Source organism: Platalea leucorodia (genome assembly GCF_965183815.1).
Source record: "Platalea leucorodia genome assembly, chromosome: 2".
Classification (NCBI taxonomy): domain Eukaryota; kingdom Metazoa; phylum Chordata; class Aves; order Pelecaniformes; family Threskiornithidae; genus Platalea; species Platalea leucorodia.
The window spans coordinates 102,250,089-102,276,172 of NC_138824.1; the positions used below are offsets into that span (position 1 = coordinate 102,250,089).

General features: G+C 47.8%; 1 protein-coding gene across 7 annotated transcripts in view; it reads left to right on the plus strand.

The window, feature by feature from the left end:
- Nucleotides 1-8,829: 8,829 nt before the first annotated feature.
- TIAM1 (TIAM Rac1 associated GEF 1) overlaps nucleotides 8,830-26,084 on the plus strand; it is a 118,734-nt gene continuing 101,479 nt past the window's right edge. For 6 of the 7 annotated variants that reach the window (XR_014227421.1, XM_082304071.1, XM_082304078.1 and 3 more), the window contains exon 1: nucleotides 9,901-9,932. Coding sequence is in view for 6 of the 7 variants with exons in the window: in XM_082304071.1 (XP_082160197.1) it covers nucleotides 9,905-9,932 (28 nt within the window). In the remaining variant the exon portion in view is untranslated. Of the gene's footprint in view, nucleotides 8,879-9,900; nucleotides 9,933-26,084 lie in introns of those variants that run through there. The other variant, XM_082304076.1, reaches the window with a different exon arrangement.

Consider the following 26,084-nt stretch of genomic DNA (forward strand, 5'->3'; position numbering starts at 1 on the left):
CCGTTGTGCTAGCCCTGTCTGCCAGCTGTAGTGTTTATAACCTTGAGTCATCCTGTGAAAGTCAGCAGTGGTAGCCTTCTGGGCAGAACCTGAAGTCAAGATCTCTGCTCACGTCAGAGGGCTTTGGGTCAGGCTGTGAGTGAGGGGTGTCAGGTCGGGGGCCCCCCGGGAGAGAGGTATTAACTGAGCGGTGTGATTCCCGTGTCGTGCTCTGGTCTGGGGAGGCTGAAACCAGGTTGGGGCTGCTTTTCATTGAGGTGACATTGAGGGGAATTTTTTTACCATCTGGCTGTAAAGATTTGAAAAGAAGAGAAGAAATAAATTGGAGCTTGTTTTTCAAAAACGAGAACATGTACAGTCAACCAGCATCTTTTGCTTTTATGCAGCACATCTAAACCAGATGCAGGTCTGCCTGCTTTCTTAACATGCATCTGGCAGAAAGTAATAGCAGCAATTTACACTTCTGTACTGTTTCTTTCTCTGAGGGTCTCGGAGTACTTCATGGGGAAGACCAGCCCATGGGAAACCGTGCCTTTAGCTTGGATCTGCCCAGTGGTCTGGTCTGCAGCATGGCCGGCAGTGGGAAGGTGGCGTGAGGGCTTGCAGCAGGAGCTTTCTGAGCTGGTCTCATTCCCAAAGCCTGCTTTGGGCTGTGCAGGCAGCTCTGCAAGAGCATCCTTGATTTCACTGCGTGCTTTTGTGTAGAGTTTGGAGAAGCGCAGCATGCGTGTCTGCCTCCGTGACTCTTCGTTCTCCTGCCCATCCTGTCGGCCAGATTGCTACCTTCCCTGACTTGCCTGCTCCCACTGTTTGACAGTGAGCTGTTGAGAAAGTGACTCGGCTTTGGATGTCCCAATCACCCCTGCGCCATGAGGATGGAGGTGGCAGTGACAAGAAGGGGTTGTGCGCAGACGGCATGGATGCTGCCGTGGTCTCCTTCAATAAAAAGCTCAGTGTGGGAGGGAGGGAGCACGGACACTTGTGGTAGCCTACTTGCTCCGGTGAAAGGTGAGAGTTGGATGCACAGGGAAGCACTGCACGGACAGAAGTACGGGAAGGATGCTTTCTGTTGTGCCAGTGGAGTTAGCAGGCATTTATAGTCCATGCCTGAAGTGGCATGCTCAGTTTGCCTCCTGGCTAAGTCTGGAAAGGGGCTCAGAGTTGTTTCCTTTGGATCTGTTGGGGGTGGAGGGACTTTCCCCCCCAGTTCATGCCCCCAGCACGTGAGGAGCCCATGGGGACTCACCTGCATGTGCTTGCGGTCAGCCTTTCGCCACCCAATGGGTGGGCGAGTGCTGGAGGGAGCAGGCAGCGCCGTCCCTGCCGGCGGTGCCCCTCCGGCTGCCGGGGCAGGGGGTGCTCTGGGAGAAGGATGGCAGAGCCACAGGCAGGGTGGGAGGGATGGATGGGGATGGCGGGATTCCATCTGTCGCTAGTGCAGTCTCTGCAGTTCTCCATGAGCTGTGAGAAGGTGCCCAATCTGGGGAGAACGGGAGGGACTGAACCATTGAACAAAACTTTGGGCTTTGGCGTGTCATCTGTCATGCTCTTCTTGCGAGCAAGGGAAGAGGCTGCATCTTGGTCTCATTCTGGTGTAAGCGGGAATTTATCCCTAGAGCAAAAGGAGTTGCGCCCACACCAGGTAACGTGTGGTCAGCTGCTCAGTCAGTCCTGAATTCGAGCCCTGAGGTCTAGGAGAGAGGAGCAACATGGCTCATGGTCTGATGGTACAGGGGATGTAACCAGAGGGCTCCCAGTTCCCTCTTCCTCTTCAGTGTCCCATCCCTGTGCTCGGCCAGTTGTGTATGTGGGTGGATATGGGAACCTATCTGCCCAAACTCTTCCTCCCCCCCCAACAGGGCCAGTTTTCATCCTAAGCTGTCCCTTGAACCAGTAAGCCACTGGCCTGCCATGAGCACCAGTACGTGTGCCGGGAGGGGAGCACGTGGCTGTAGGGTGAGGTCCCTCCTTAAGGTAGCAGCGTGGGCTTTGGTAGGTTTAAGCCAACTGTGCTTTTTTTGGTACTGTTGGGCTTTATATTGGGACAGGTATCTTCTGTCCTCTCACCATTGGCACAAAACCATAGATGGCAGGTCAGGTGCTCTGGCTAACTTAACACAAGCGTGTTTTGAGTCAGGATTTCACCCTGGGTGAGCAGGCCATGCCTGGACCAGGTGTTAGTGACAGGGGACCAGGGCATCAGCTGTAATCCTGGCTCTGCTCAAGGACTGTGGCTGTGAGCAAGCCACTCGCTCTCCGCTTGGCTGTGCAGAAGATGGGGATAATACTTGCCTCACAGGGGTATTGTGAAAGTTAATTTGCTAATTATTTATAAAGCACATTGGAGTGCTGCTTCAGTTCTACACAGTGTTATGATAACATCTAATTAGTAATTCCTTATGATGCTTCATTTTCTTTCTGCTATAAATATTGGCCTAATATAGGGACAGCTCTGCCTGTGCTAGTCATCTCAGTGACTTGGAGGGAATAAGCAAGCTGGATTTGGTTTGTAAATGGTATCTCTTCCCCCTGCCCCCCCATGCCATCTTACTCATAAAACAACATGTCTTTGGCGACTTGCTGCCTGGCCAGTGTCCATCGGCAGGCCATCGCCTGGGGAGAAGTCATCGCTCGAATGGAAATGTCAGCCCTCCGGCAAACTACTTGCTTTTCCTGGGCTTTCCTACCCTTCTCCAGCCTCGCGGCTGTGGGCCCTTTCTTGCTGGGCTGGGGCAGGCAAGGGATGGCAGGAGGGAAAGGAGGAGCTGCCACGGGAAGACCTCTGCCTTCCCTTTCAGCAGGATCTGTACCAAGAGCTGGGATAACAGGATGCAGGATTTTCTGTCTTCTCCTCTAAAGCTTTTTTTTTTTTTCTTTCTTTCTTCCTTCCTTCCTTTGCATGTGTTTGTATCCCATATTGTGCTGCTGTTTTTCATGTTATGTGCAGCATCTTGTCTTCGCTTTGGCCGGAGCTGTTATGAGATTTCATATGGCGGTGTGTTGTTTATCCTTCTCAAAATAAATAATGCTCAGAGACCTTTGCTGTACGTCACATATTGCTGGTTTTACCTGGCTTTGAGTGGCTTTGGGCTCTTTTGAAGGTGTGAATATCCTGTACGTTTGATACTTCAATGAGGTGAATCCAAAAGCTTGTGATACCTATTTTTAGTGTTGAAAAATTTTGACAACTAATGTAAACCTACGATATCCATCATTTGACAGCATCATCACCAGCGTACAGCTTGCCACTCTCATTTTGAGCTGATTTTTCCAGCGAAATTAAAACTATTGGCAGGGATGCAATAGAAGCGTGTCAGAATGCAGCATGAAAATGACAGCAGCTACCGCCTAGTTTCTTTCAAAGAAACAAGAGGAGGTGTTTGGATTAGAGGTCTTGAATAAAATGTTCCTCCTTGAGCCTTCTCATCGAAAAAGGAAACAGTCCCTGTTTTGTTAAACTCTGGTTTATCGTTGCGCCACGCAGCAGTTGCGGTAAGGACCGAATGGGCTCACGGGCGCTGCTGCAAGGTTTGTGCAACGTGGGGTGTCGCAGCGGTACCCGCTTCCCCGGTCAGGGGGAGCTGGGTTGGAGGCACTGTCCGCAGCCAGACAACCCTGTAAAACCATCCCGGTGCTGGGGAGGTGCAGAAGCTCGCAGCGACTTTGGGTACGTGTGTGGTCGTGTGCTTGTGTGCGTGTCCAGGAGAGCTTCACCACTCTGGGTATTTTCTTGAGACTAGACGACTAGAAGCGGGCCTCTTCTGTAGATATTAATCCTGTATACGCAGAGGTGTGTATTTTACCTGCAGGCACCTGGACGGTCCCGGTAAAGAGAAGGAGCCCTACCTTTGCCTGTGAAGTTATGTGCACCAAGTGTCTGCAAGCAATGTGCCTGGGTACACGCTGCAAAGTTGGTGTGAGAACTGCCAGCCGCCAGCAGCGTGATGAAATGCAAGCCTTAAATTTTAACTTGTGCTTGCTCCAGAGGTAGTTTGTGCCTCTTGTCGTTCGTCTTGGTTTCGCAGGCAAGGGTGATGGCTCATCGCCAGCATCCACTCCCTGTAGCTCATTAGAAACTTTTTTCAACTACCCTTGCAGTGTAACAACAGGGATCAGTTTTCCCATGAGTTGATATATCTGCTGACCTCTCCAAAGGAAAAAAAAGAACCCTGTAGTTCATTAGCTTACTTTTGTAGGGGCTGAAAGGGAACTATTTGTGTCTGAACAATACCTGCCTTTCACAGCTCCCTTCCTAATCCCAAATAGAAACATGATGCTGAGAAAATCTTTCTGATAACAGGGAGTATGGATACATTCAATCTAGTATAATTTTTCATGGTGTTAACGTTCTTTAATTGTCAAGGGTTGGTTTGCTGGTTTTTATTGGACAAAGTGAAGGCAGGCAGCGTTAAACATCAATTTGAGGGGGTAGAAGTGATTCTGACGGCAAGGGTGCGGTGGTTTTCCACCAGTGCCCTCTTGTGAGCTTCTACACCACAGAGATCCAGTTTGAAAGCTGAGACTGAAAAAAAAGATACAGCCTAAGTCGACTTTCTTCCTCAATTTATCATTGAATATAAGATGGCTGGAGCCAAACTGTGTCCCCACCTACGCAGGGACAACCCTTTGCTTTAGCAGGATTCTCGGTCACAGTCCCTCCGGCCAGATGCATGAGGCTGCTCAGGCGCAAGCGTGGGCGTTGCTCCCAGGGGAGGGGGGTTACCAGGGTGAAAGCAAGTGCACGGCTTGGCCACATCATCCGCAGTGATGTGCAAGAGTCAGCTTGAACTTTGAAGCCCACGTCGCATTTGTAGGGCTGTAGTTTACAGTGCTATGTGAAAAAGGAGTATAATGTCGCAGTAACGTGTGCCGGGGTGCCTGCCTGCACTGCCAGATTGGTCTGTGGTTATGGGACGTTTGGAGTAGAACCGAAACTGGCGTTGGGCATCAGTACCTTGGTGTTCCCCTGGGGTCATTCCTGGTAGATGATAAGTGCCTGGTGGGCCCTGGGTCATGTCCTGAAACATGCTTGACCAAAGCAGGCGATAATCAGGGTGGCTGGGACCATTAGAAACTCCACCGTGGCTTTAAGGACTTGAAGAAAGACCTGAGTGGCTCCAGTTGTCTGGAGGATGAAGACAGGATGCTTCTCCAAGGCCATCTGTTTGCGCAGGTGGAAAATAAGAGAGGTACAATCATGAATTTTTGAAGCACCTTGGCTTTGTAAAGTAAGCCGTAGTTAAAGAGATATGGTCTGCGTAGCCCTGTGCAAGTGCAGCCGATGCTCTTCATATCTTACCTGGCCGCTGTGTTTAGGGTGAGTCACTGTACTGAAGTGACTCCCAACCATTTTTCTGCCCAAAGTGATAATCCATTGTTAAAATGATATTAACTCATCTGCGCTAATTAGCAGGTGTGCCAGGGTGTGAGAAGCCTGTGTTGTTAATTAGGGTTGATAAATACACCTTTACACAGGATAAGGACTTGGCCTGCGTCTGATGGGAGCCCCTCTTCCCTCCTTTCACAATGGAGGAGGTGCTGTCCTGCAGTGGACCATGCCACGCTGGGAGGGACCTTACTCCTCCAGGCTCTGAGGAGGGGTCTCCACATCTCAGCTGGATATTTGGGAGAGCCTGTGGACTCCCTGGAGGGTTGCTGGGGTTTGTCCTGCTGATGCTGGAAGAAAACGGGGCTTTTCCTAGTGGTGTCATCTTTTTTCAGCTGAGGAGGGGAGGGTAAATGCGTGCCCTCTTCCAGCCGCAGGGATTAGCCAATGGCCACTTCTTCAAGCTCCTGGAGGTGCCAGCTCAGCGGCTGGCCTGGCTGTCTCCAGCCCATTTTGGGCAGAATATGCTAGGTTGTCTGAAAACAGGTTTCGGTAGGTCTTCGCTAATCGCTTAGCGCAGGAGAGCATTAAGAATTATATAAGTTGGCTCACGCACCTTCAGAGGAAGCCCACATCAAAAGGCGTGTATCCAAATGCGTCAGCCGAGCCGGGGTGACGGGGCCGGGGCCTGGAAATGCCTGTTCTCCCGCAGCGGGCAGGCGTGAGCTGACAAGCCACGGCGCTGCCCGGGGGGGCTCTCGGCGAGGCTGTTGTCAGCTGGCCACTCCGCACCTTCCCCGAGCGGCCGGGGCCACCTGCTCTCTCTCTGCACCCCAGACCGCGGCGGCTCGCTTGCCGCAGCCAGGCTTCCCTGAAGGCCCGTCGTCTCCTTCCTCAGCAGAGCTTTGGAGGAGGGTGGGTTGGCTGGTACACAGCCGGGGAGAAGGCTTCCCTTGCCTCTTCCCCCAGGCCCTCCCGAGGATTGCAGCAACAACCAGATCAACCAAATCAAGTGCTGTATCTACAAAACTCACAGATCTTAGCTACGTGATGGCACCTGTAATTCTTCTGTGCATCTCTCTCCATACATCAGTCTTGCTGTTTATTACTTGCTGTTTCTTAGTCTGGTGGTATGGGTCACGATGGGAAGGGGAAATAGCTGCTTTTATCCATCTGCACTGATTTAAGATTCACTGGCGGTCAGACTGACTCGGGACTTGCTGACTTATGGCTTGGTTGTCTGAAGCTTTCTGAAAGCAGCTCTTACAGAGAGGGGGGCACATGTAATTCAAGTTTTGCTGGGAGTCCCAGCCGTGCTAAGGATTTGCTACAGGTAACAGCGAACCAGCAGGAAAAGATGCCCCAAACTGCCGTGACAGAATGCAAATCGACCTAATGCTGGCAGCAAAAGGGTGTGCCTCCTTTCATCCTCTTAAGCTGAAAAACGCTTCAGACAATCACTTGCGATCTGTCGTAGTAGGCATGTATGTTCCTCCTTTAGGACTGGAGTGTAATTGCTTTGTATCTATGGGAGCTTGTGTACATGCACGCCTGTGTATACGTACACAGTGGTTTCCGCGTAATGGCGAAGCTGTTCTGATGGGAGCGATTAAGGGTGGGTGGTGTTGGAGCTCTGAACGTGGCTTTGCCTGTCAGGCTGTTCGAAGGGGTTGAAGATGGTGAGTGCCGGCCGTGCCCGAGTGAACCCAAAGGCAGGTAGCAGCAGCCCCCGTCGCCGCCTGAGTCACTCGCGGCTCGCCAAACCTGCTCGCTCGCTCGGGGTTTGCCAGTTACCGGCGCCGAAAACTTCTGGAGGAGGCGGTCCGCTCCCCTGGGCTTTCTCCCGTTTGCTTCTCTTGCCTGGCCCACAAATAGGAGCTGTTGGCTGTGCTCGTTTGGCGTTTAAATTAACCATAAGGCTAAGGATCGATCGTTTCAGTGCTTTCTAGTCCAAACGGTGCGTCTGGTCCCATCCCATCCTTCAGCTCTGTCCTGCTGTCGAGGTGGAGGACTCCAGTGCTTACCAGGAGTGCCTGTGGTCACGGGGGGACCTGGTGCTTTCTAAGCGTGGGCAGATATATCAGAAACATCTGATGCTGCAAGTGCTTGAATGTAAAGTTAAACCAAACCTGCTGTTCGAAGTGGGCTAAAACTGACTGCCGTACCAGGAAACTCGTCTCGCGCGCCTGTTTCTGATAATGGGTTGTGTAAGAATGATTGTGCCGCATCAAATCACTTCTCCAGCTCTCTCGTCTCTGGCTGGCCCAAAATAGAGTCATCCCCTCCCATCCTCTCCTCCAGCATCCGTGGCGCCCGGGCGTGTGGAGCCCCACAGCCTCACTACAGCTATTTAATCATTGCAGTCGCACAACAGTGTGTATAACCCTGTGGGAGAACTGGGCTCCTGCACATACCTTTTGCCATTTTATTTTTTTCTTTTCCTAATGGTTTTGTCCTTCTTCCAATTCATGGTCATTGCTGGGTTGCAGAGGGTGGAACTGCAAGGATATGGTTATTGCTTAATACTCTGTATTTTTGAAGTATCACACAGAGTTGTAAATGTTAATTTGTTAATTAATTTGATTTCTGTTTATAAAAAATATTTACTGTGTTGTCTGCTTCATTCCGAGGATAGTTTGACCTGTTTTTCTTCCCCCATATAAATGGTTCAAAGTCAAGGTGGGGGAAGTTGGGGGATAAACACAGATGTTTTAGGTTTTGTATTGGTATTTCTTATTTATAGCAACCATTAACCGACCCTGGTCTTGAGGACGATGCTGCTCAAATCCTAATCCAGAGACAGTTACGTGGAAGTAGTGAATTAAGTAAAACCAGATCCATGAGTAATTCTTAAATCCCTGTAGTTCCTGATCCTGGAAACACTTTTGCACCTGTGGACAGCTTAGTGGGAGGCAATTGCCTGTACATTTTGAATGCGTGTCCTCTTACAGAAGCACCGTCCAGATACATACCCAGGGAGAAATTCTCTGGGACGTAAGGGAGTCGAGGGCAGTGGCAAAAGGTGCAGAGTAGGTCAGAAGTTTTTTATTTTATGTCTTGCTGGTGAATTGCTCCCTGCAAATGCAATGAAATGCCAAGGACGACGCAGTTTAGCAGCGTGAGGAAGGGGACCGCGGGGCCGGTTCACGCAGAGCTGATGTGCGAGCCGCCTCTGTGGGCTGACGGGGTATTTCAGTTCCCGTCTCCGCTCGCAGCCTGCCAGGCTGGTGAGTTAAAGTCACCCCGGAGGGGTGTCCTTAGGAATTCAGATTTCAGGAGCCAGTGGGGCTGAGTGGCAGCTCCTCTGAAGCCTGCGACGGGAGGAATTAATCAGGAGAGGGAGGGAAGGAAGGAGGGAGGGAGGGATGGCAAAAACCCAAACCTTCAAACACACCCAATTGACCCATCTCATCTTAGCATGAAACTTAACGAGTTACACCCACTCTGAAGCAGGAGGGGAATGAAACGCTGGCGCTTCCTCCTTTCTGTTACAGGCAGCCGGGGCTTGGGAAATACAACAGGCAAAGATGTTTGTGCTGTTGATGATGAGCGGTAAGCTACTTCACGAACGACATCATTAACATTTGCTTGCGTTGTGTGTGCTGGGCTGGGGGAACGAGAGCGGCTGAAGCTCAGCTAAAGCTGGGAAAACGTGTTTGTGGGGTCTAGTGTCGTGTTGTCTAAGATGCTGTGTGCTTTCCTCTCCTAACTTCTGCCTGTCCCCAGCGTGGATGGAGGTGTTGCTTTCTCTGAGTTGCGTTCAGTCAGGTTGCCAAGTGTTGTTTGCTTTTCCAGGGTTCGCGCTGCTCGCAGGTAGCAGAAGCAGACCGGGTTCGTTGCAAATGCTGAGAGCTCAAACTGATTGAATGGGAGCTGGGGACTTAATAGCTAAATTCCCTAAGAGAGAAAATGTAGTATCGTGTTACTTATTAAAGATGCTTCCCTTCTCCAGCTGTCTGGCTTTATTTTCAGTAATTACAGGTTGCCATGCTCTTTAATTGTTGAAAATGAGCCCCGTGAAAGGTTTCAACTTGAATTGAGCTCTGTTAGGTGTTTCTGCGAGGTGGGGAAAGCCGAAACGTTGTGAAGGGCAATGCTGCTGTGCTTTTCAGTAAGGGTGGGAAGGCTGGGTTTGCTGGGGTCTTGCACTCGCTGAAGATCTGATAACGCTGCAGAAGCAGGGGCTGGGGGAAGCTTTTCCGTATCGGGTTGCTCATTTTTCTCCGAGTTCCTTCTGCGATCGCTTCCCAAGTTATTTTATACACCGGTTACTATCTTTAAATCTAAATTGCCTAATTCTTGGGTTGGTGACAGGAAATGTGAGTACAGAGCCCTGGCCCTGCAATTACTGTGACTAAGCATTGGGGCGAATAACCAAGCGGGCAGCGTTGTCTCCTGGCCCTGCTCTTCCCCTAGCAGCTGGCTGCCATCAAGGGGCCTGCTCGCCATCCCGACCCCCTGTCTTCAGGCCTGCTGCAGAAACGTCAGATACGGCTTCTGCTTCTTGAGGGGCATGGGCTTGCTTTCCGACGGGCAGGGTTCAGACCTGATTCAGAGCTGCGCTGCAACCCATCGGCCATGAGTAATCCTCCTGTGCAGAGGCAAAGTATAATGCGCACCTTTTTGCGGGAATTAAGTCACGCTGTAGCTGTTGGAAATGTTAGTGCTTTAATTGTTTCATTTAATATACCAGAAACCCATTGTCAAGGCGGCTATTAATTCCTTTGACAGCATTTTCATATTACGGGAGTGATTTAAATTTTCGCATGTGATTAGTGCAGTGGAACGAAGGAAGCAGGTTTTGTGGGTGTCGGTGGGTTGCTTGTTTTTCCCCAGTCCTTTCGGAGTTAAGTGATCTGTGCATTACAAAAAATGTGTGGAAAATTGCTGTGTTAATCACGGCAAACGGAGCTAAGGAATCAAGTGCCGAAGTGTGGTGTGCCTGGTTACGCTTCCTAGGGGAACTTGCTCTATAAAGGGTGCACTTCTGTTTTTAAGAGGGTTCCAACTTGTTTTGAGGTAGAAACACTTTATTTTTCCAGAATGCCTGTCGGAAAAAACCTGCCAAACCGCAAATTTGCATCATTTAAGGGTTTGCTTGAGCTTCATGCTTATGCTCTGCGAAATCAGTGGTAGGACTCCTGCTGGTGTCTGTGGTATAGGAGGGGCATTGATTTTGCACCATCGCAGCAGTGGGAGCAAGCCTATTAAACATCGGTCTTCGGAGCAAACTCATTTATCTTTAAATGAAGTTATACAATATGGCTTGAGTCGTAGGTAATGGCTGGCTGAAAATGAACCCTGAGGAAAATACGGATAGTTTCCTGCAGGATCAGTGACCTGGACTGGCCCAGCACAGGGTCCAGTGAATGCCTGGGCATCCTCCCGCCAGAAGCTGGGGCAGGAGGATGGGGGGTCAGAAATGGGAGCTCCCCACTGGGGGCAACAGAACGGCTTGGGTCTAAAGCGTGGCCTCGCCGTGTGTGTCGAGGCCCCATGGCGTATGGCAGCAGTGAGCCCTTTATCGCTCCCCCTGCACTTTGGCTCTGATTAGTTAGCCAGTGCTGGTCTTTTGCTATGCTGTGAGGATTAATAGTGCAAAAAAATAAAGGGTCTTTGGTGGGGGGAAGAAAGAGGTCAGTAGAATAAAATACCAGCTCTTAAACAATTCATTAAAAAAGAAAAATCCAAAGCAAAAGTAATGGTGGAGTCAAATCTTTAAAACAATTTGGCAAGAAAGAGGACGACTCTCTACTGATATGTCTTTCTCAGTATTATTTTGTTAAACTGGCGACTGTGTCGTGTGTTCCAGTGCATTTTATGGCCCAGTAATCCATTGCTGGATGAGAGGAATACATTATTTATAGATTAGAGTGTTTTAACATCCTAGCATGGGGTTGTTTAAGGAGGTCAGAATACAGCGCAGTGGAAATGGGATTAGCCCAGCTGTGCTGCAAACAGTGCAGAAGCAGGAGGAAAAAAAAGGGAAGTTATCATGTAAATATTTATATTTTTATTGTGCCTTGCAGGGCATAGGTCACATAAGATTTAGGGGTTTCTAGAACCAGAATGTAGTTTTTCTCCTTATTGGTTGAGACATCTCAAATTTTAATTGAATCATAAACAAACATGAACATCCTTTTTCCCTGGCTCAGCAGGCTTGCTCTCTGCTGCGTGTTTGCTTTCTCAGTGGGATGGTGTCGAAGGACTTGAGGAAGGGGGAGCGTTTGTGATAACTTAGCAATCACCTCTTCCTTCCAGGGGGAAGCGGTTGTGTTGTTCCCGTGAGCGAAGCCTCCCTCTGTGCTTGGCTCCGTGCACAGGCCCTGGAAATACAGTCCCACCGGCCAGCGCCGCGGCTGGTGGCTCGTGGGCAAACGGGTAGTTAGTTGATTCACTGCAGAGTGCTTTTAATGTAATTGTTTTTTGAGACTTCCAATTATGCTTTCAATAAGAGTTGGAATGTGATCTTCTCGGGTAGCTTAAAAAGCCCTTGTAAAGCAAAGCAAATAAATGATCCCAGCAGTGTAACGGGGTGCCCGTTAGGCAGTGCAGGCATCTGGGCGCGGGTGGGCTGCAGGGCCCGGCGTAGCTGCGGTCCTGCGAAGGCTCTCTGTGCCCAGCCCTTGCCCTGGCTCCAACGCAGCCAGCGCAGGAGGCTCAGTGGTCTCGCTGCCGCTGGCACCCACAGCGGTTCCCGCTCTCCCTCACTGCCTTCAGTGGTCTTCCCAGCAGCGAGGCCTGGGGTGGCAGCTTGGAGGTTAGCTCATGGGAGACCAGCAGTGGTTTAACTCTTGCATTTTCTAGTATTGGCTAGAGTTGGTCTAGATTATGGGGTAATTAAGAGCTCCAACTCAGTGATGTTAACGGACTTTAACAAATTGCCAAGCATTAGCTGGGCTGCAGGAACTGTCTGCATGCTGTTAGGAGCATAGCAAGTGTGCCATGGTGCAACTTCACCAAGAGCGGTATAAGATAAATTGCATTACCTTGCATTGCCATAGGTGTACCTGAGCTACCGCTAATGAGCAGCACCTCTGTAAGCTGACTGGGGCCTGACCACAAATCACCTTGCATATGTGCACGCTGCCATAATGGCATGAGTGTTTGCAAGTGGGGACATTTCAGAAATGGTTTGGGTCTGTCAAAAGATCAGGCATATGGATTACTTGTGGACATAGGAATGTGTGAAAGTCACAGTAGGTGTGCTCTTCTGCAGAGGTAAGGGGATAGAGGTGGTGCTGGTGGGTGGCCGTGGTGGTGGGAACGGTTGTGCTTGTTTCTGAAGAGGCAGAAACATTTTTTCTTGTGAAAGTTCCTCTGCATTTCTATTTCTATTTTCCCTTCCAAACAATTTGGAACTGGCGGGCTGGATTTCATATGACTAGGGCAAGAAAACTCCTCACTTGTTGAGGGGATTTTATGTTGAATAATAAGCACGGAAACAGCATTGTCTTTATGAAACAATCTTTTTTTTTCTCTTTTTTTTTTTTTTTTTTTTTTTCTCTGTATCAATACTTGCAGCGCTAGTACTGTTGCCCAGATGCGTTTCAGCTTACGGGGATGGCCACAGGGGGCTGCTCAGCTGCTGGCAGGGCAGGCAGGGGCTGGGGGACTACGGTGGGTGGTTCTGCTGCACTGGCCTCTTGCTCCACAGAGCCAAAGCCTCCTGTGTGCGTAGGGAAATGTCTCTTTCCCGTAGGGTTTGAGCTGTCGGGGTGGTTGTCCTGGGCGCTGGGGGTGACCCCGCCAAAGATAAAGCTCTCTGAAGAAGGCAGCGTAGGACACCAGCAAGTCATAGCTGCAGATGGATGAGTCAGGGGAGTTGCCAGGCCTCCTCTGTAGCACTTCGTTGGAAGCGGGAAAGCGGTGTTTGGAAGCCTGTAAAATAGCAGAGGTGGGAGGGGAAAAAGGAAAGTGTGTAGATTTTGCATTAATACCTGCCTGCACCATTTTTGGAGGATGCACAGAGCCACTCGTGCTGGTCTCTTCTTCCATATGCTACGTTGCCATGTGGCTGCTGAAAATACCCTGGCTTTTGGTGAGGGGAGGCTTTGCGGCTCGTATTAGAAGCTGCTGTAGCAAACTCTGAAAACCTGATGTTGTGACTTTCCCAGGTGAGCAAACAGTGCTGTGCGGTCCTGCAGCTGAGTCCCTCTAATGCTCATGTCAGAGGGAAAACAAATAAGCCTTCTGCTGTCTGCTTCCCAGTGGAAAATTGCGTTGTTATTCATTTGCATTAACCTGGGCGGGGAAGGTATATTCAGAGTGTGCTCCAGGCCCTTAGACATTGAAACGGAGACAAAGACTCCCCATTGCGCAAGGCCACCGCCGGGAAGGGAGGTGGGAAGCCGCTGGGTGCAGCCGCCTCCCTGCGCCCGGGCAGGAAAGGGGCCAAACCCCTGGTCGGGACAGGAGGGATTTTGATCAAGGTCTGAGATGTGCAGGAGAAGGAGTATTTAATGGTTACTACACAACAAAATTCAGTTGGACAGCACTGCTTGATAGGCGCATTCTTGCACGTTAGCCGATGCGCCTAGCTGGAAGAAGCTAAAATGATTTTAACAGCCTGCATGGTATTATGCTAAATATTGCCAAAACCCCCAAATCCAGTGTGTCAAAGGACATTAACCGTGTGGTATAAACTTCCCAACCTGAAGTAAGTGAACACGAGTGATCAGTCTGAGTTTAAAAAAAGGCATCCGTATGACTTCTGCTCGCCAGCTCCGTGCCTGTGGCAAGTGTCTGAGAGGATGATTTTTGGGTTAGCCCAGTAATGGGAAAGCTGCGTCTTGACAGTGAGGTCTCATCTCCAAAGGGATCAGATGCTACCTCACTTGTGCCTGGGTTTTGCATGAACGCTGGGAAAACCTGGACGACCCACAAGAGAGGTTGTCTGCTGCTCCTCGGCTGCAGGGAGGCTGCTTGCTTCCCTTTGCCATTCGCCTCCCGCCTCACCTGGTGAGGGGGGACCCACGTGCGAGACCCCGCTGCAGCTGGAGGGGTGCCGCGGCACGACACGGCCTGGCTGCAGCCGGCGGGTTGCTGGAGGAAACCTGCCAACCAAGCGGTGCTGGACTGGAAGCATTAACTACTCCCAGGTTTCCTGGGGGTGGGATTATGAAGTGATCACTGCAGGTTTATGCAGTGAATTAAAGTGGTTACTGAAAACCTTTGCCAAGCATCTGATGACTTTCACTGTAAGTGATGTGTAATACATGCCAAAGGTTGTTTTGGTTAAAAATGACTAATGTGCTTTTTTTAATAGTAACAAAGGAGCCTTTTTTTTTTTCCTACATAACTGCAATGAAAATGCTGGGTTTTAACCTCCCCCCCCCACCCCGCCAGGCTGGAGGAAAGTTGCATTTTTGTTCACTTTTATGGCATCCTAGAGTGGAGATGGCAAGGTGCTGCTGTAAGAGATGCAAGCATAGGCAGCAGGCACCAGAAATGCACATAGCCTTCATGTAAAACTCGAGGCAGAATACAGAAGTTAATTCAGGGTGAAACTAATGACAAAAAAGCCAGTGGGAGTCATCTCCTCGATGCTTTTATTTTTTTTTAAGAAAATTAATCTTAATGCTTTAGTAGCATCTGGATGATTTCTTGGTAATCTTTTTCTGGGAAGCACTTTTTTGTGCGTGTACTTTGTTGTGGAATAATAAATCACTGTAATTTACCAGCCTGTTTTTTTAAAATTTGAAAAGTCATACTATTTGATATGTTCCTTCAAGCTGTCATTCCTGGAGGCATATGAATGAATGCATGACATTTCAGCTTCTGTTTACTGTTTAAAACAGGTCTTTATGCTTGACGCGGTTACCTGAGCATACTTTCAAGTTTGGAATTTATGTTGTGTGTTTTTTTTTAAAGGGAAATTAAAAGGAATGGGAGATTTTTGAGGAGGAAGTAGATGCAGTCAGTTGTTTTAGGCCACCTGGACTTGGTAAACCCGTATAAGTATCCAGAGCTCCATGAAGACTTTGGACCCATTGGCAGTGTCCCTGGGAGCCCCTTGTCTTTCCCTGCCGGAGTGGCTGGCAGCACAGGCTGTCCCCCCTGGCCAGGGGACAGCCGGTGCCCCTCTGCTGAAATGTGGCCTCCAGCCATTTTGCAGCAGGGGGTTGAGGCCAGAGGAGGGCAAAGTTGCACATCCCCATAGGTACTCAAACAGCTGGAGTCTATATTTCGAAACAACGTTAAGTAATGCGGGGAATAAGCAGAACATGGCTGTCCGGGAGCATGGGAAAACCGTGGTACCTACCACAGTCAGCTTTTGATTTATGTTTCTGGGCAAGCGAAGAGAAAGAAATTGAGGCTTTTTTGGGAGCATGGCTTTGAGAGTAAAAAATGTCTGCTGGGCTGGGGGTGCTGGAGCTGTGTCTTTGGGAGGAGGGGGCAGGATTATTTGGAAATAGAGGCTCTGTGGGGAAGGTCTACCTGCAGCCTCTTTCAGGCTCTCGGGGCTTCACAGCTAACGAAGAAACCTCGTGTTTCTGAGGACCTTACAGCTGTCCTTGTTGGGATCTCCTTTTCCAGGGAAAGGTATTTGGTAAGGGAGCAGGGAGAAGCTGGCAGTGAACAGACTGTGGGGAAGGGCAGGGATTTGGGAGGGGATGGGGCTGGAGGAGAAAGAGAGAAACAGGCGTTGGTCTCTCTGAATCGGACGTATTGGCCAACGCTACAGGGGCTGGGGTCTCACTGGGTGTGCGTTGGTTAGTCCTCCTGGAAAACAGGAGGCTGAGCCACTTTACGGCTGCAGAAAACCTGGTCTCCGTTGTCGAATGGTGTGGGCTGGTTCCCTCAAAGTATTAGGTGCCATGTGAAACGGGAGCTGGGACTGCCCCATTGCAGGAGGCATGGTATAGCTTTCCCTGCCAGCACCAAATAGATGGCAATGAAATGATTGACAAGCCTGAGTCTACGATGATAGGGAAAACAGCTACAGCTTTGTGTGAGCGCCTGGACCAAGGATCACATATCCTTGTGTGACTGTAAAGCAGCCGGGAGCTCCGGTTTCAGTCCATGCTGGAGCTTTCAGATGCAACTGCAGTATAAATACAGCAGGGTCCATGATCAGCTCTCAGGAGGTGACTGGGGTGGATGGTGTTTCAGAAGAAAAACATTTCCAGAGAACCTACCCCTTGCGTGTATAAAACACAGATACAACAACTTGCAAATGTATAGGAAATATGTCAGTGGAGTATGCTATTTTTGCATAATTCAGCAAGGTAGAACATCAGAGAAATGTGTCTTGTGAAAGTAAACAGTGAAGCACTCTAACAGATGTTTGGTGTTAACTGAAGGAGCCCAGTAAAACTACAGTTCCCAGACACAGAGTGGTCAGGCATGCAGAATTGCAAATAAATCTATTAAGAGAAAAAATAATGTCCTGTATACTAAAATGTGCAGAGCTGTAGAGATGGCATGATAATAAAAGGCTGAGGACGTTGGTAGTATGTGGTTGATGTAGAGTAGCAAAGAGCTATGAAGTTGCTGTCCAGGGATGGCATCTTATTCCTCGGAGATGGGCTTTCCTTCTGGAGGTGCCAGTGGAGGCTGTTGTTAGCTCAAGGGTTGGGGGATTGCTTTTCAGCTGTAGTGTTTTTTGGGGAGGTAGCGCCTTGTGCTCATGAGACAAGCACATAGCACTAGCTTAAACGTACTGAGTGAGGTTACGCAGGTAAACCTTCAGGTTCCTGATCTGCATTCAGGGCTTTGCTGGATACCTTTCCCCCACCAAAAGCTTTGCTTTTAAGTTGGTTTCAGTGTTGATTTTCTGAAGAGATGAAAGGGAGCTGCCTCTAGCAGGGAGTGTAGTCTGGTGGTTGGAGTAGGAGATCCGTTCCTGACACCGATGGCTTGCCCACAGTTCAGGCATGGTTGCTTGGTGCTGTAGTGCCTCTGTAAAGGAAGATGGCTCCTCACACACAGATTTTGTGGATTAAGGAACATTTACAATGTTTTTCTGGTATTTATTGAATACAGTTTGCACATTTCCGGTGCATTTTACCCTAAGTTGTTTTAGGCCAGAGCTGTTGTCTACAAGAGGAACAAGAAGGCTGAGGAATTGCCTTTTAGAGCCAGTTTTGGGTTCAGCTGACCTCGCTTCCAGGAGGTAGACCTGCCTGCCAGCCCCTGTAAATACATGCACCCTTGCACGGGGATGGGGTCCTCGACTGAGCTCCAGGGCTTCCCGGGGTCAGGGAGCCGGATTCTGCTTGCCAGCAGGACCTGCTCCAACTTTGCCATGCTTATCACAAGCCTGTGGGTTGATCATCTGATTTTTGAAACAGTTCCCCAACCTGTGTTGCCCGAGATGGCTGGATACCCCCATCTGACTGGGATTTTCCTCCACATGTGGGGTTTACTAGAAGCACAGCTGGCCATCCTTAGCTTGCCTGTAATTTAGACAAGATTACAGGCAAGCTGGAGATAGCTAGCTTTTTAAGAGCAATCTTGAACCTGCTCATCAGAGTGTACGTCTCACTTTAAATTTACTGAGACCAGCCAGCTGCGGAGTGCTATTACTGTACAGGAGCCCCTTTAAAGTTTAATGCACTTTTTGCTTATTGAACCCCAAAATGAGTCACTTAAGGGAGCAGCATCAGATTTTCAAAATCTCTGCCCACCTGTTGCTTCCACTGACTTTTCTGTAACATGCTTTGGTCCTAGGTTATTCAGAGAGAAGTAAAACAAATCCAACAGTCAGGTTTTGGCAGCGTGTACTACTGATGAGAAGGAATTAAGGATTAAAGCATTTTCAGCAGGTATTTAAAGTTATACTTTTATCAAATTCTCTTAAAAAATGTGTATTTGAATATGGGAAGAGAAAAGCTTTTAGAAGGTTTTATTCCTTTTGGAGCTACTGATGCATTCTCTAAATGGCAATAAAATTTCTTGCCTCGCTGCAATCTGCACAAAGGTGTTAGTCATGTCTTAATGTTACTCAGAATTTCGTACAGAAGGGAGAGACAGCAACTTCATGTCTTCCTGGCAGCACTTGCTTTTTGCTACCCTCTTCGCACCAGAAGGTACCAAAACTTGTTGCAGTGAGTTTTTTAGCAAAATTCTCTGGAAGTCTCAGAAATGAAAACATTTGTGCAGAGGCTTGTCCAGCCTCTCTGCTCGCCTGCTTTCTCAGCTCTCCACTCGAAGGGCTTTCAAAAGCCGAGAGGGCTGGCTGGGTCGAGCTGGCAGGTGCTTAAGGCTGGAGCCACCCCACCGCTCCTGGAGCTCAGCGAGGCTCCCAGCCGGAGCTCTTGAGAGGCAGAGGTTTGGGGGGTTGGCAGATGAAAATAATTTTTTATTGCTAAAGCTGGACCAAATTTCATGTTTAGAGTCTCCAGTAGTAAAACTGATAGAGCAATAAGAGGATTATCTTCTTCCAACCTCTCTTTTTAAACCTAATAGATGAATGCCAGAGGCCAGGGATTCGTATTCCACCATGCCTGACCTACAATTTATTGCAATATTATCTCAAAGTAATTGAGTGGGTCCTACAAATCTGTATATCAGACTAATTCTGATCATCTCTTAAGGAGGTGCATATGATTCCTTTCGCTTCATTTTAGAGAGGCCTTTTATGTGAAGCAAAGTGATGTGTTTTTTGATACTCTGATGAAATTATGCAGTGTTGGGCACAGTCCCTTCTGTCTAACTACGAATCTGTCACTACCGCGTCACCTGCTTGAGCACCTCACCAAATAAATGGATTTATTCTGACTTTATTTCAGTGACACAGGAAAGTAATTTCTCCATCTGTAAAAAGAGATTTGAGACGCAAGGAGATTTAAGATACTTGCCTGTGAATCCATGGAATTAAGCTTGAGAGTGGAACCCTAATCTAGTACCTTCACTACAAGATACAGCCTTTGCTTAAGCTTCACAACTGAACAAACTAATAAACCTGTCGGAAAACCTGGGTGCTGCATGCCAAAATTCTTGGCTTGCAATTGAACAGAATCCTCTAGAATTTAAAAATTTAAAAAAAAGAAGGGGCATCATCTCTAAAGGCACATGGCCTTCTTTGAAAAACATCCCCCACGCATCTGATCTGACTGTTCTCCTAAAAATCTTGTTGAATATGTGAAAATAAGCGACGGTGCTAAGTGTAAAGAAAACAACGGGAACATGAACATGCCCGATGTTAAGTACTGCAGGTTATTTCATCAGGCTAATAACGGAAAATAGGTCTACCCGATGGGACAGCATTGTATAACATTGTTGAATTTATTCAGCAGTACAGAATGTGATCTGAAATGCTACCTGTTAGCATTAGCTGTTTCACTGTAAATCATGGATTTGAGGGCTCGAGCTTTCTGATTGTTTCTGGCTGAATGTGATTATCTCAATAGCTACACTTGAAAGCCGTTATTTTATTTTCATTATGACATTGTAATAGTGCTCAAAAGATTAAACATAAATGTATGTGAAGAGCTTGATCCTTAAGAGTGCGAGGCAAAATCGTGTGCCTGGGCTGGGGTATCGTGATTTCATACAGAAATTGAGGTGTTTTTTTGACTAAACGACCATTTATGCATCCAGCTTGTCGCAGATGGGTGCAGATAGCTATTTTCTTTGGGCTGTCGTCAGGGGTGCATATGTGCATTGAGCTGTGCCATTGGAGTTGGGCAGCCAGCTCTTGAAGGCGTGAGGATGCTCAGAGGGCTGAGCCAGTGCTGCGTCCCTCTGGAAATGCTTGGAGGTCCGTAGGCCCCCCAGGTCAGAGTTTCCCTGCTTATGGTGAGGTTTGCCTCGCCTCCCTCAGTGCTGTTGCTACCAAGAACACCGGTGGAGTTGATTTTCCTGTGCAAAGGGGATTCAGCTGCAGCAGCAGAGGGCACCTGGACATTGACCTCACTGCATCTGTCTCTCTACTAAATCACAGTAGAACCAACTTTTTTTGGTTTTGTTGCCAAAAAGGTTGTATGGGGACCAGAGTTTAGGTTTCTTCATGCCTCTAAAACTCCCACTAGCTAAGAAGAGTTTGGGGTGTGCAACGGAGTAGCCACAGGGCCATAGGATCTGCTCGGGGCAGCAGCCGTGCGTGAAGTGCTTGGTCCTGAAAGTGCCAAAGAAAAGGTAGCTAAGGGTGTTGTCTTTTGTAATAGCAAATTAAACTGGGCACTGAGTCACTGACTGCCCGCAGCCCTACCGGTCCCCTATTGGAAGGTACCGCCTCTGCAGCGGCGATGGCGAAATACGGCGTTAAGCCATGCAGCTCAGCCTGTAGGCCCGAGTTAAAATCAGAGCAGTCCACTCGGGTACACCCGTGGGGATGGTTTTAGCCACCGTACCCTAACCAGCCCGCCTGTTGATATTTATGGTCCCTTGCTAATAGGTGAAAAACTTAAAACAATGTGATGAAATCACAAAATGTAAGTGGGAGGAGAAAGGAGAAAATGCTGTATTATCTACATTTTATATTAGTGAAATTTTATATTAGTAGTTATTTTGAACTTCGCTTGAACTATGTGATGAAGTTTTTAGTTGTTCTTGATGGAGCGAACACTACAGTGTTTTTCTTTGCAGCAGAGTAATCCATAAAGCTGTACCAGGTTTTTCTTCCAAGTCCTGTAGGTTATTCTTTTAATTAAAAATGCAGTAAATTTAAGTGCTTTTTTTAGCGAGAGAGCATTGAAAAATATTCTAAATACAACTCTGTTAGTCCAACGCAAGACCATTTTAATTTAAAACCAACAAATGTTTCAGCTGGGTTTCCATAACGATTATTAGTTTTTAATTATTTCTGCCATTTTCCCTGATTAAAAATGGAATTATTACTCTTCTAATTCTAAATCTAATTCTATTTACTGACTTGGCATGTAGAATTGCTTCCTGGCTTCTTTCATGAAAGGCGCTGTAATCTCCTTGGGAAAGCTGTGGATGGCTGTTGCATCGATGTTTCTTCATCTAAATGGATTTGAAAATACTGGTAGAATTTTGAGGTTTTACTTGAGGCTGGTCTAAATAGCAACATATTAATGTTTTAAGCATCAAGTTAGTTTGTGTGACATCAGTCACAACTTTGTGGTCAATCTAGTCCAGAATGTCATGTTTGGTATCACGTCAGCTAAATGAAAATTTATGGTTAGCTGTCATGATATCGAATGTGATTTATCCTGATTTATTCTTCTCTATATGCAAATTCAAACCCATTCCAGTGCACATAGCCTGTACTTCTGTGCAGTGGCTTTCAACGTCTTTTGGTTAGTACATCCTCAAAGCTGTTCCAGCAGAGGTGTGAATCCCTTAGAAGTCGTCAGTGGGCAGCGTGCTGTGTAGCAGCTGTGGCCATGCTCTCCCGGTCCCCTCCTGCGGATTCCCATGCGCTGCTGCAGAGACCACGGCTCAAAACTCACTGGAGAAGCTGCCGAGGCGTTTGAGCATACGGACTTGGGAAATCACTCCTGTGCTATGGGCTAGGCTGGCTTTAGTGTTTCAAATTGTCACTTGCGTACCTCCAGGTAGTGCAAGAACGGTCTTTGTGAATGATATCCTTTCAGTAGAAATTCAGCAATGTGTTACACTTGGCACAGCAAAGGAATCAACAAAATGAACCGCATTTTGGTTCTTTTATTTTATGTTAGTACTAAGAACTGCATTCACTATTGTTCATTTTGTTATTTAATGCTTGCCTTAAATACAGGCTAAGTTAGAAAATATGTACGGTAGGACATTTATCTGTTCACACCATGTGGCGCTCTTCTGAATATTTCTCTCAAACTCCATTAATTAATTAATTGGGCAAAATCATGCACAGCTGGCAAAAAATTCTTTTCTCTTTCATTTTGATAGATAGATAGCGTCTTAAGCAATGTACGCTGCAAGAAAATGTCTAAGTAGCGTTCTTATGGGATCAACAATTCATAATTCAATTTAGTCCGAAGTCACTGGCTGACAGGTTAAACTGAGAGCTGTCCTCATGTCTCCATTAATCTTCATCTGATAGTTCCCTGGAAAAAATGCTAGCCCGGGGATGGCTTCATTGCCGATAGGCCTGCTAGCAATCTTGCTTCGCATTGATCTGCGCTTCAAGCCGCTCACTTGAATTATGGGCTAATTCTATCTGGAATTCTGCATAATTTCTTAATCTTGTTTCTTTTAATAAAGTTACTTGTCAGGGTGCTATCTGAAATAATGACCTTGGTGTAGCACTCCGGGACAATACTTCAGTCACGTGAGTGTTCATATAAAAAAAAATTGCTTGAGCGTAGCGGGAGCCAATTTATGTTACAACAGTGCTGAGCTTTGCTCAGATCTCGTATTTTAGCATTTAAATACCTTCCTTGCAAGTGGACGTTAGATTTCCATGGGGGAAAAGAACATGGATTCTGGAAAACTTGCATAAACAAATTACACTTGGCAAGCGGGATGCTGCTGTGTTTTCCCTGCTTGTTAAAAGTTCCAGTAAAAAGGTCTCTGGATGATACAGAAATGTCCCAGAATATAGGCTTGGTCAGAAGAAACTGGGAGCCAAAGCAGGGCTGTACCTTTCCCTTTGAAGCACCATCCCGTCTATGTTCGCATTTTCTGCATTTTTCATGATGTATTGACAGAGAAATGTCAGGATAAGTTTCCTGAAAACAAAGGAGTGAATGAATAAAGTCTTTTTCTCTATTGTTCCCAAAACTGGTTACGGGCCTTTTTTTTCCCTAAGCCTCTTAGGTTGGGCTTTAAAAAACAAAACCCAAACCCCAAACAATACAGTAAAACCAAAAGCGCCGGAGCAGGTGTTCCCCACTTGTTAAGACAAGTATGGGACTCGTTTCCTTTTCAAAATGTGGTTGGAAGTCAGGTTTTAAGGAGGAAGATCAAAATGGAACTATTGAGCATAAACTTACAAAGTTGGCCTATGCCCTAAAATTGCGTATTTACGTGCGATGTTGTACGAAGAGCAGGTTATTAACCTTGCTGAGCTCCTTTGAGCGCGTATAAATCCCCGCACAAAGCCTTCCTAGAGTTTTCCCCAGCCTTTTTGCTCGTTAGGAAGATTAATTGCAGTCCCTTTCCTTTCCCCTCCCCTTCCGATATTCCAGATCTTGTTAGCTACCTTTCCTCATGGTCTGGGTTTTTCTCAATGCTTCGTGCCTCAAATTAAGCACCAGCATTTATGAATGGCTCCGAGAGATGCACTTGTATTACTCAGCAGAGAGTTGGCATTGCTTTCTGCCTGCCCACAACTAAATTATTCTTGTGAAGATTTTTACCTGCCATCTCATGCACCTTCATGTTGCGGTATCGGTTTGCGCCATCCAGGTAGGGGTTTTCGGCATTTTTGTAGATGCTAAAAAAATGGTCGCAGCGCGTTGGGTGCCTGCTTCCTCCGGGCGCCGCAAGGGTTGTTTGACCAAAAGCCCGAACTCAGCAGTCCAGGATATACTTGGATGCACATTTGGCCAGAGCTTTCCGCATCTTCTTTGTAAACAAACGCTTTTTTTTTTTTTTTTTTTTTTTTTTTTTTTTTTAATTTCACCTCTATGTTCAGATTTCACCGGGGCATTTTTCCTCGTCGGTATGGGAGCCGTCAGCAAAGGCCTCTGCCTAATTTGCTGGTGGAGCTGGGGAAAGTTGTTTCCATTGAAAAGTTTGAGGTGCCCATTGTGTGAAATGTTTCGCAAGTCACGTTGCGCTGGGAAAAGTACATGGCGGGGCAGACTCTGCAAGCTGGAGCGGAAAGGTACCCTGCAAAAGTGATTATACATTCCTTTTCATGGTTTGGTTGTTGGTTTTTTTTTTTTTTTTTTTTTTTTTTTTTTTTTTTTTTTTTAAGAGGCAGAGAATACATTCAGGCATGTTAAAACCTGTGTGGGAAGCGATAATCGAGTGCCTCCCTCCTTTCCCACAGCTGGGCGTAGATAAGACGCGCCAAACCTCATGTCTGGCTGCTTTTGTTCGCCACCCTCTCCCGCGGGGGCTGCGGCATGGCCTCTGTTTTGAGACAGAGAGGGGTGAGGTGGTCGGGGGGCAGTTTGCCCCTTTTCCTCCGCCTGTGGCACACAAGCAGCCCCGATACCCGTGAGCAGCACACCCCGTGCTCATCCCCGGGGTCTGTGCACCCTCTCAGCACGGAGCTTGCTGTTGGACCCCTCAATTGCCAGGCTGGTGGTGCATGGGGCCCTTTCCCTGCCCCATCACCCTGTCCCAGGGAAGGAGGTCTCCACCCAAACCCACCTTCTTCCCCCTCTTCCTCCGTCCGGTGAAATCAGTAAGACTTCTCAGGGTAAAGCAGAGCTCATGGCAAATGGGGGTGGTAGAAATTGGCCTCAAACCACATTTCCAGCCGTCGCTGTAGTAGTTTATTTGTTTCATTTCAAAACCGTTGCAGACACGGCTGGTTTAAATTACTTCTCCCTTGCGACCTGCTGTGCTGATAAGTGGTCAGAAGAAACGATATCCTGCATATTAATTGGTGCAGTGGGATTTGGGGAGATGCTTGGAGGAGCATCGCTCTTGTTTTTAACATTGTTACTCTTCAAATGTTTTTATTATCTTTAAAAGGGGTTTACTGCCTGTGTACATAACTGTTAATCTAATAATTAAACCTGAAATGAACCCTGAAAGTTGGTAAATCTGTCTGAAACACTGCAAACAAAGGAAGCCCATCAAGGTTTCTGTGTCTTTTATAAATATAAGCCTCCGGAACAAACGAACCGACAGAAATCCCACAAAAATGTCACAGTTAATGGACTTACTGTTTGCTACAGTATATAAGATTACAGAAATACTGGTAGCTAATTGCAACCTTACAGATGTCACCAGGAGGACAGTGTAGTGGATTCTACAGCCTGTGAAATGGGCTGAAAGGAGAGATGATTTTTCTCCAGCCTGTGCTGTCTTCATTTGGCTCTTGAAAGTTTAAAGCAATGAACACTGTTTGCAGAGGAACGAGAGTGTGTGGTTGCTTTTTGGGTACCCTGCCTGAACATAGCTGCCGTGGGAATTTCAGGTATTTAAAAAAAAATTATATATAAGATGTTAACAGGGGTGTTTTCAAAATGCTTACTGTGAGTTTCCTTTGAAGCACACCTTTTCTTTTTCAGATGGAAAAGTGAGATGGGCTGCCCTGGGACTGCTACCTGGGGCGATGCCAGGAGCCGGCAGCCGGGGAGAGCGGCAGCGCTGCCTGCCGCTGCCTTTGCTTCCTCCTTCTCCTTCTCCTCCTCCTCCTCAGTGGGGCCGTCAGGTCTGCTGGGCCAGAGCGGGGAGACCGGGAGAAGAAGGAGCCTTTCCCGCAGCCCCGAACCCTGGTGGGACAGCCCCTGAGAGAGGGGTGAGTGGAGCCGGCTTTAGAGGCTCAGGCCCAGCCCGGCTGGTGAGGGGACTGCGGGCCAAAGAAAAGGGTGCTAAAAATGACCGCTGAGGACATGGTTTCTAGAAAGGCCACAGAAATAACATTTTGTTTCTCTGAGATTTTTTTTTTTTTCCGTTCTTTGCTCCCTTTTGCCTTTTCCTTTTTGGTGTGAAAGTACGCGCATGAGGCAAAGAAGAATTTCCCATGGTAATTCAGAAACGGCAGAAGCCGGGCTAAGCTTTTTGGTGTCGTATGCAACTCTTCAAACCTCATTACTTCTTCAGGGGCCTGATCCAAAGCCCATTGAATTAATTTTCCACTGATTTCGCTAAGGCTTTTGGGGCGGGTGCAAAGCGAGGTGTTGAAGAGAGCTGCTGCTTTCTGCAGGTGGGAGGGCCTGGATCGCTCGTGTGGCGGCTTGTTCCTAGTGAGACCGATATGCATAAGCTCGACGGCTTCCTT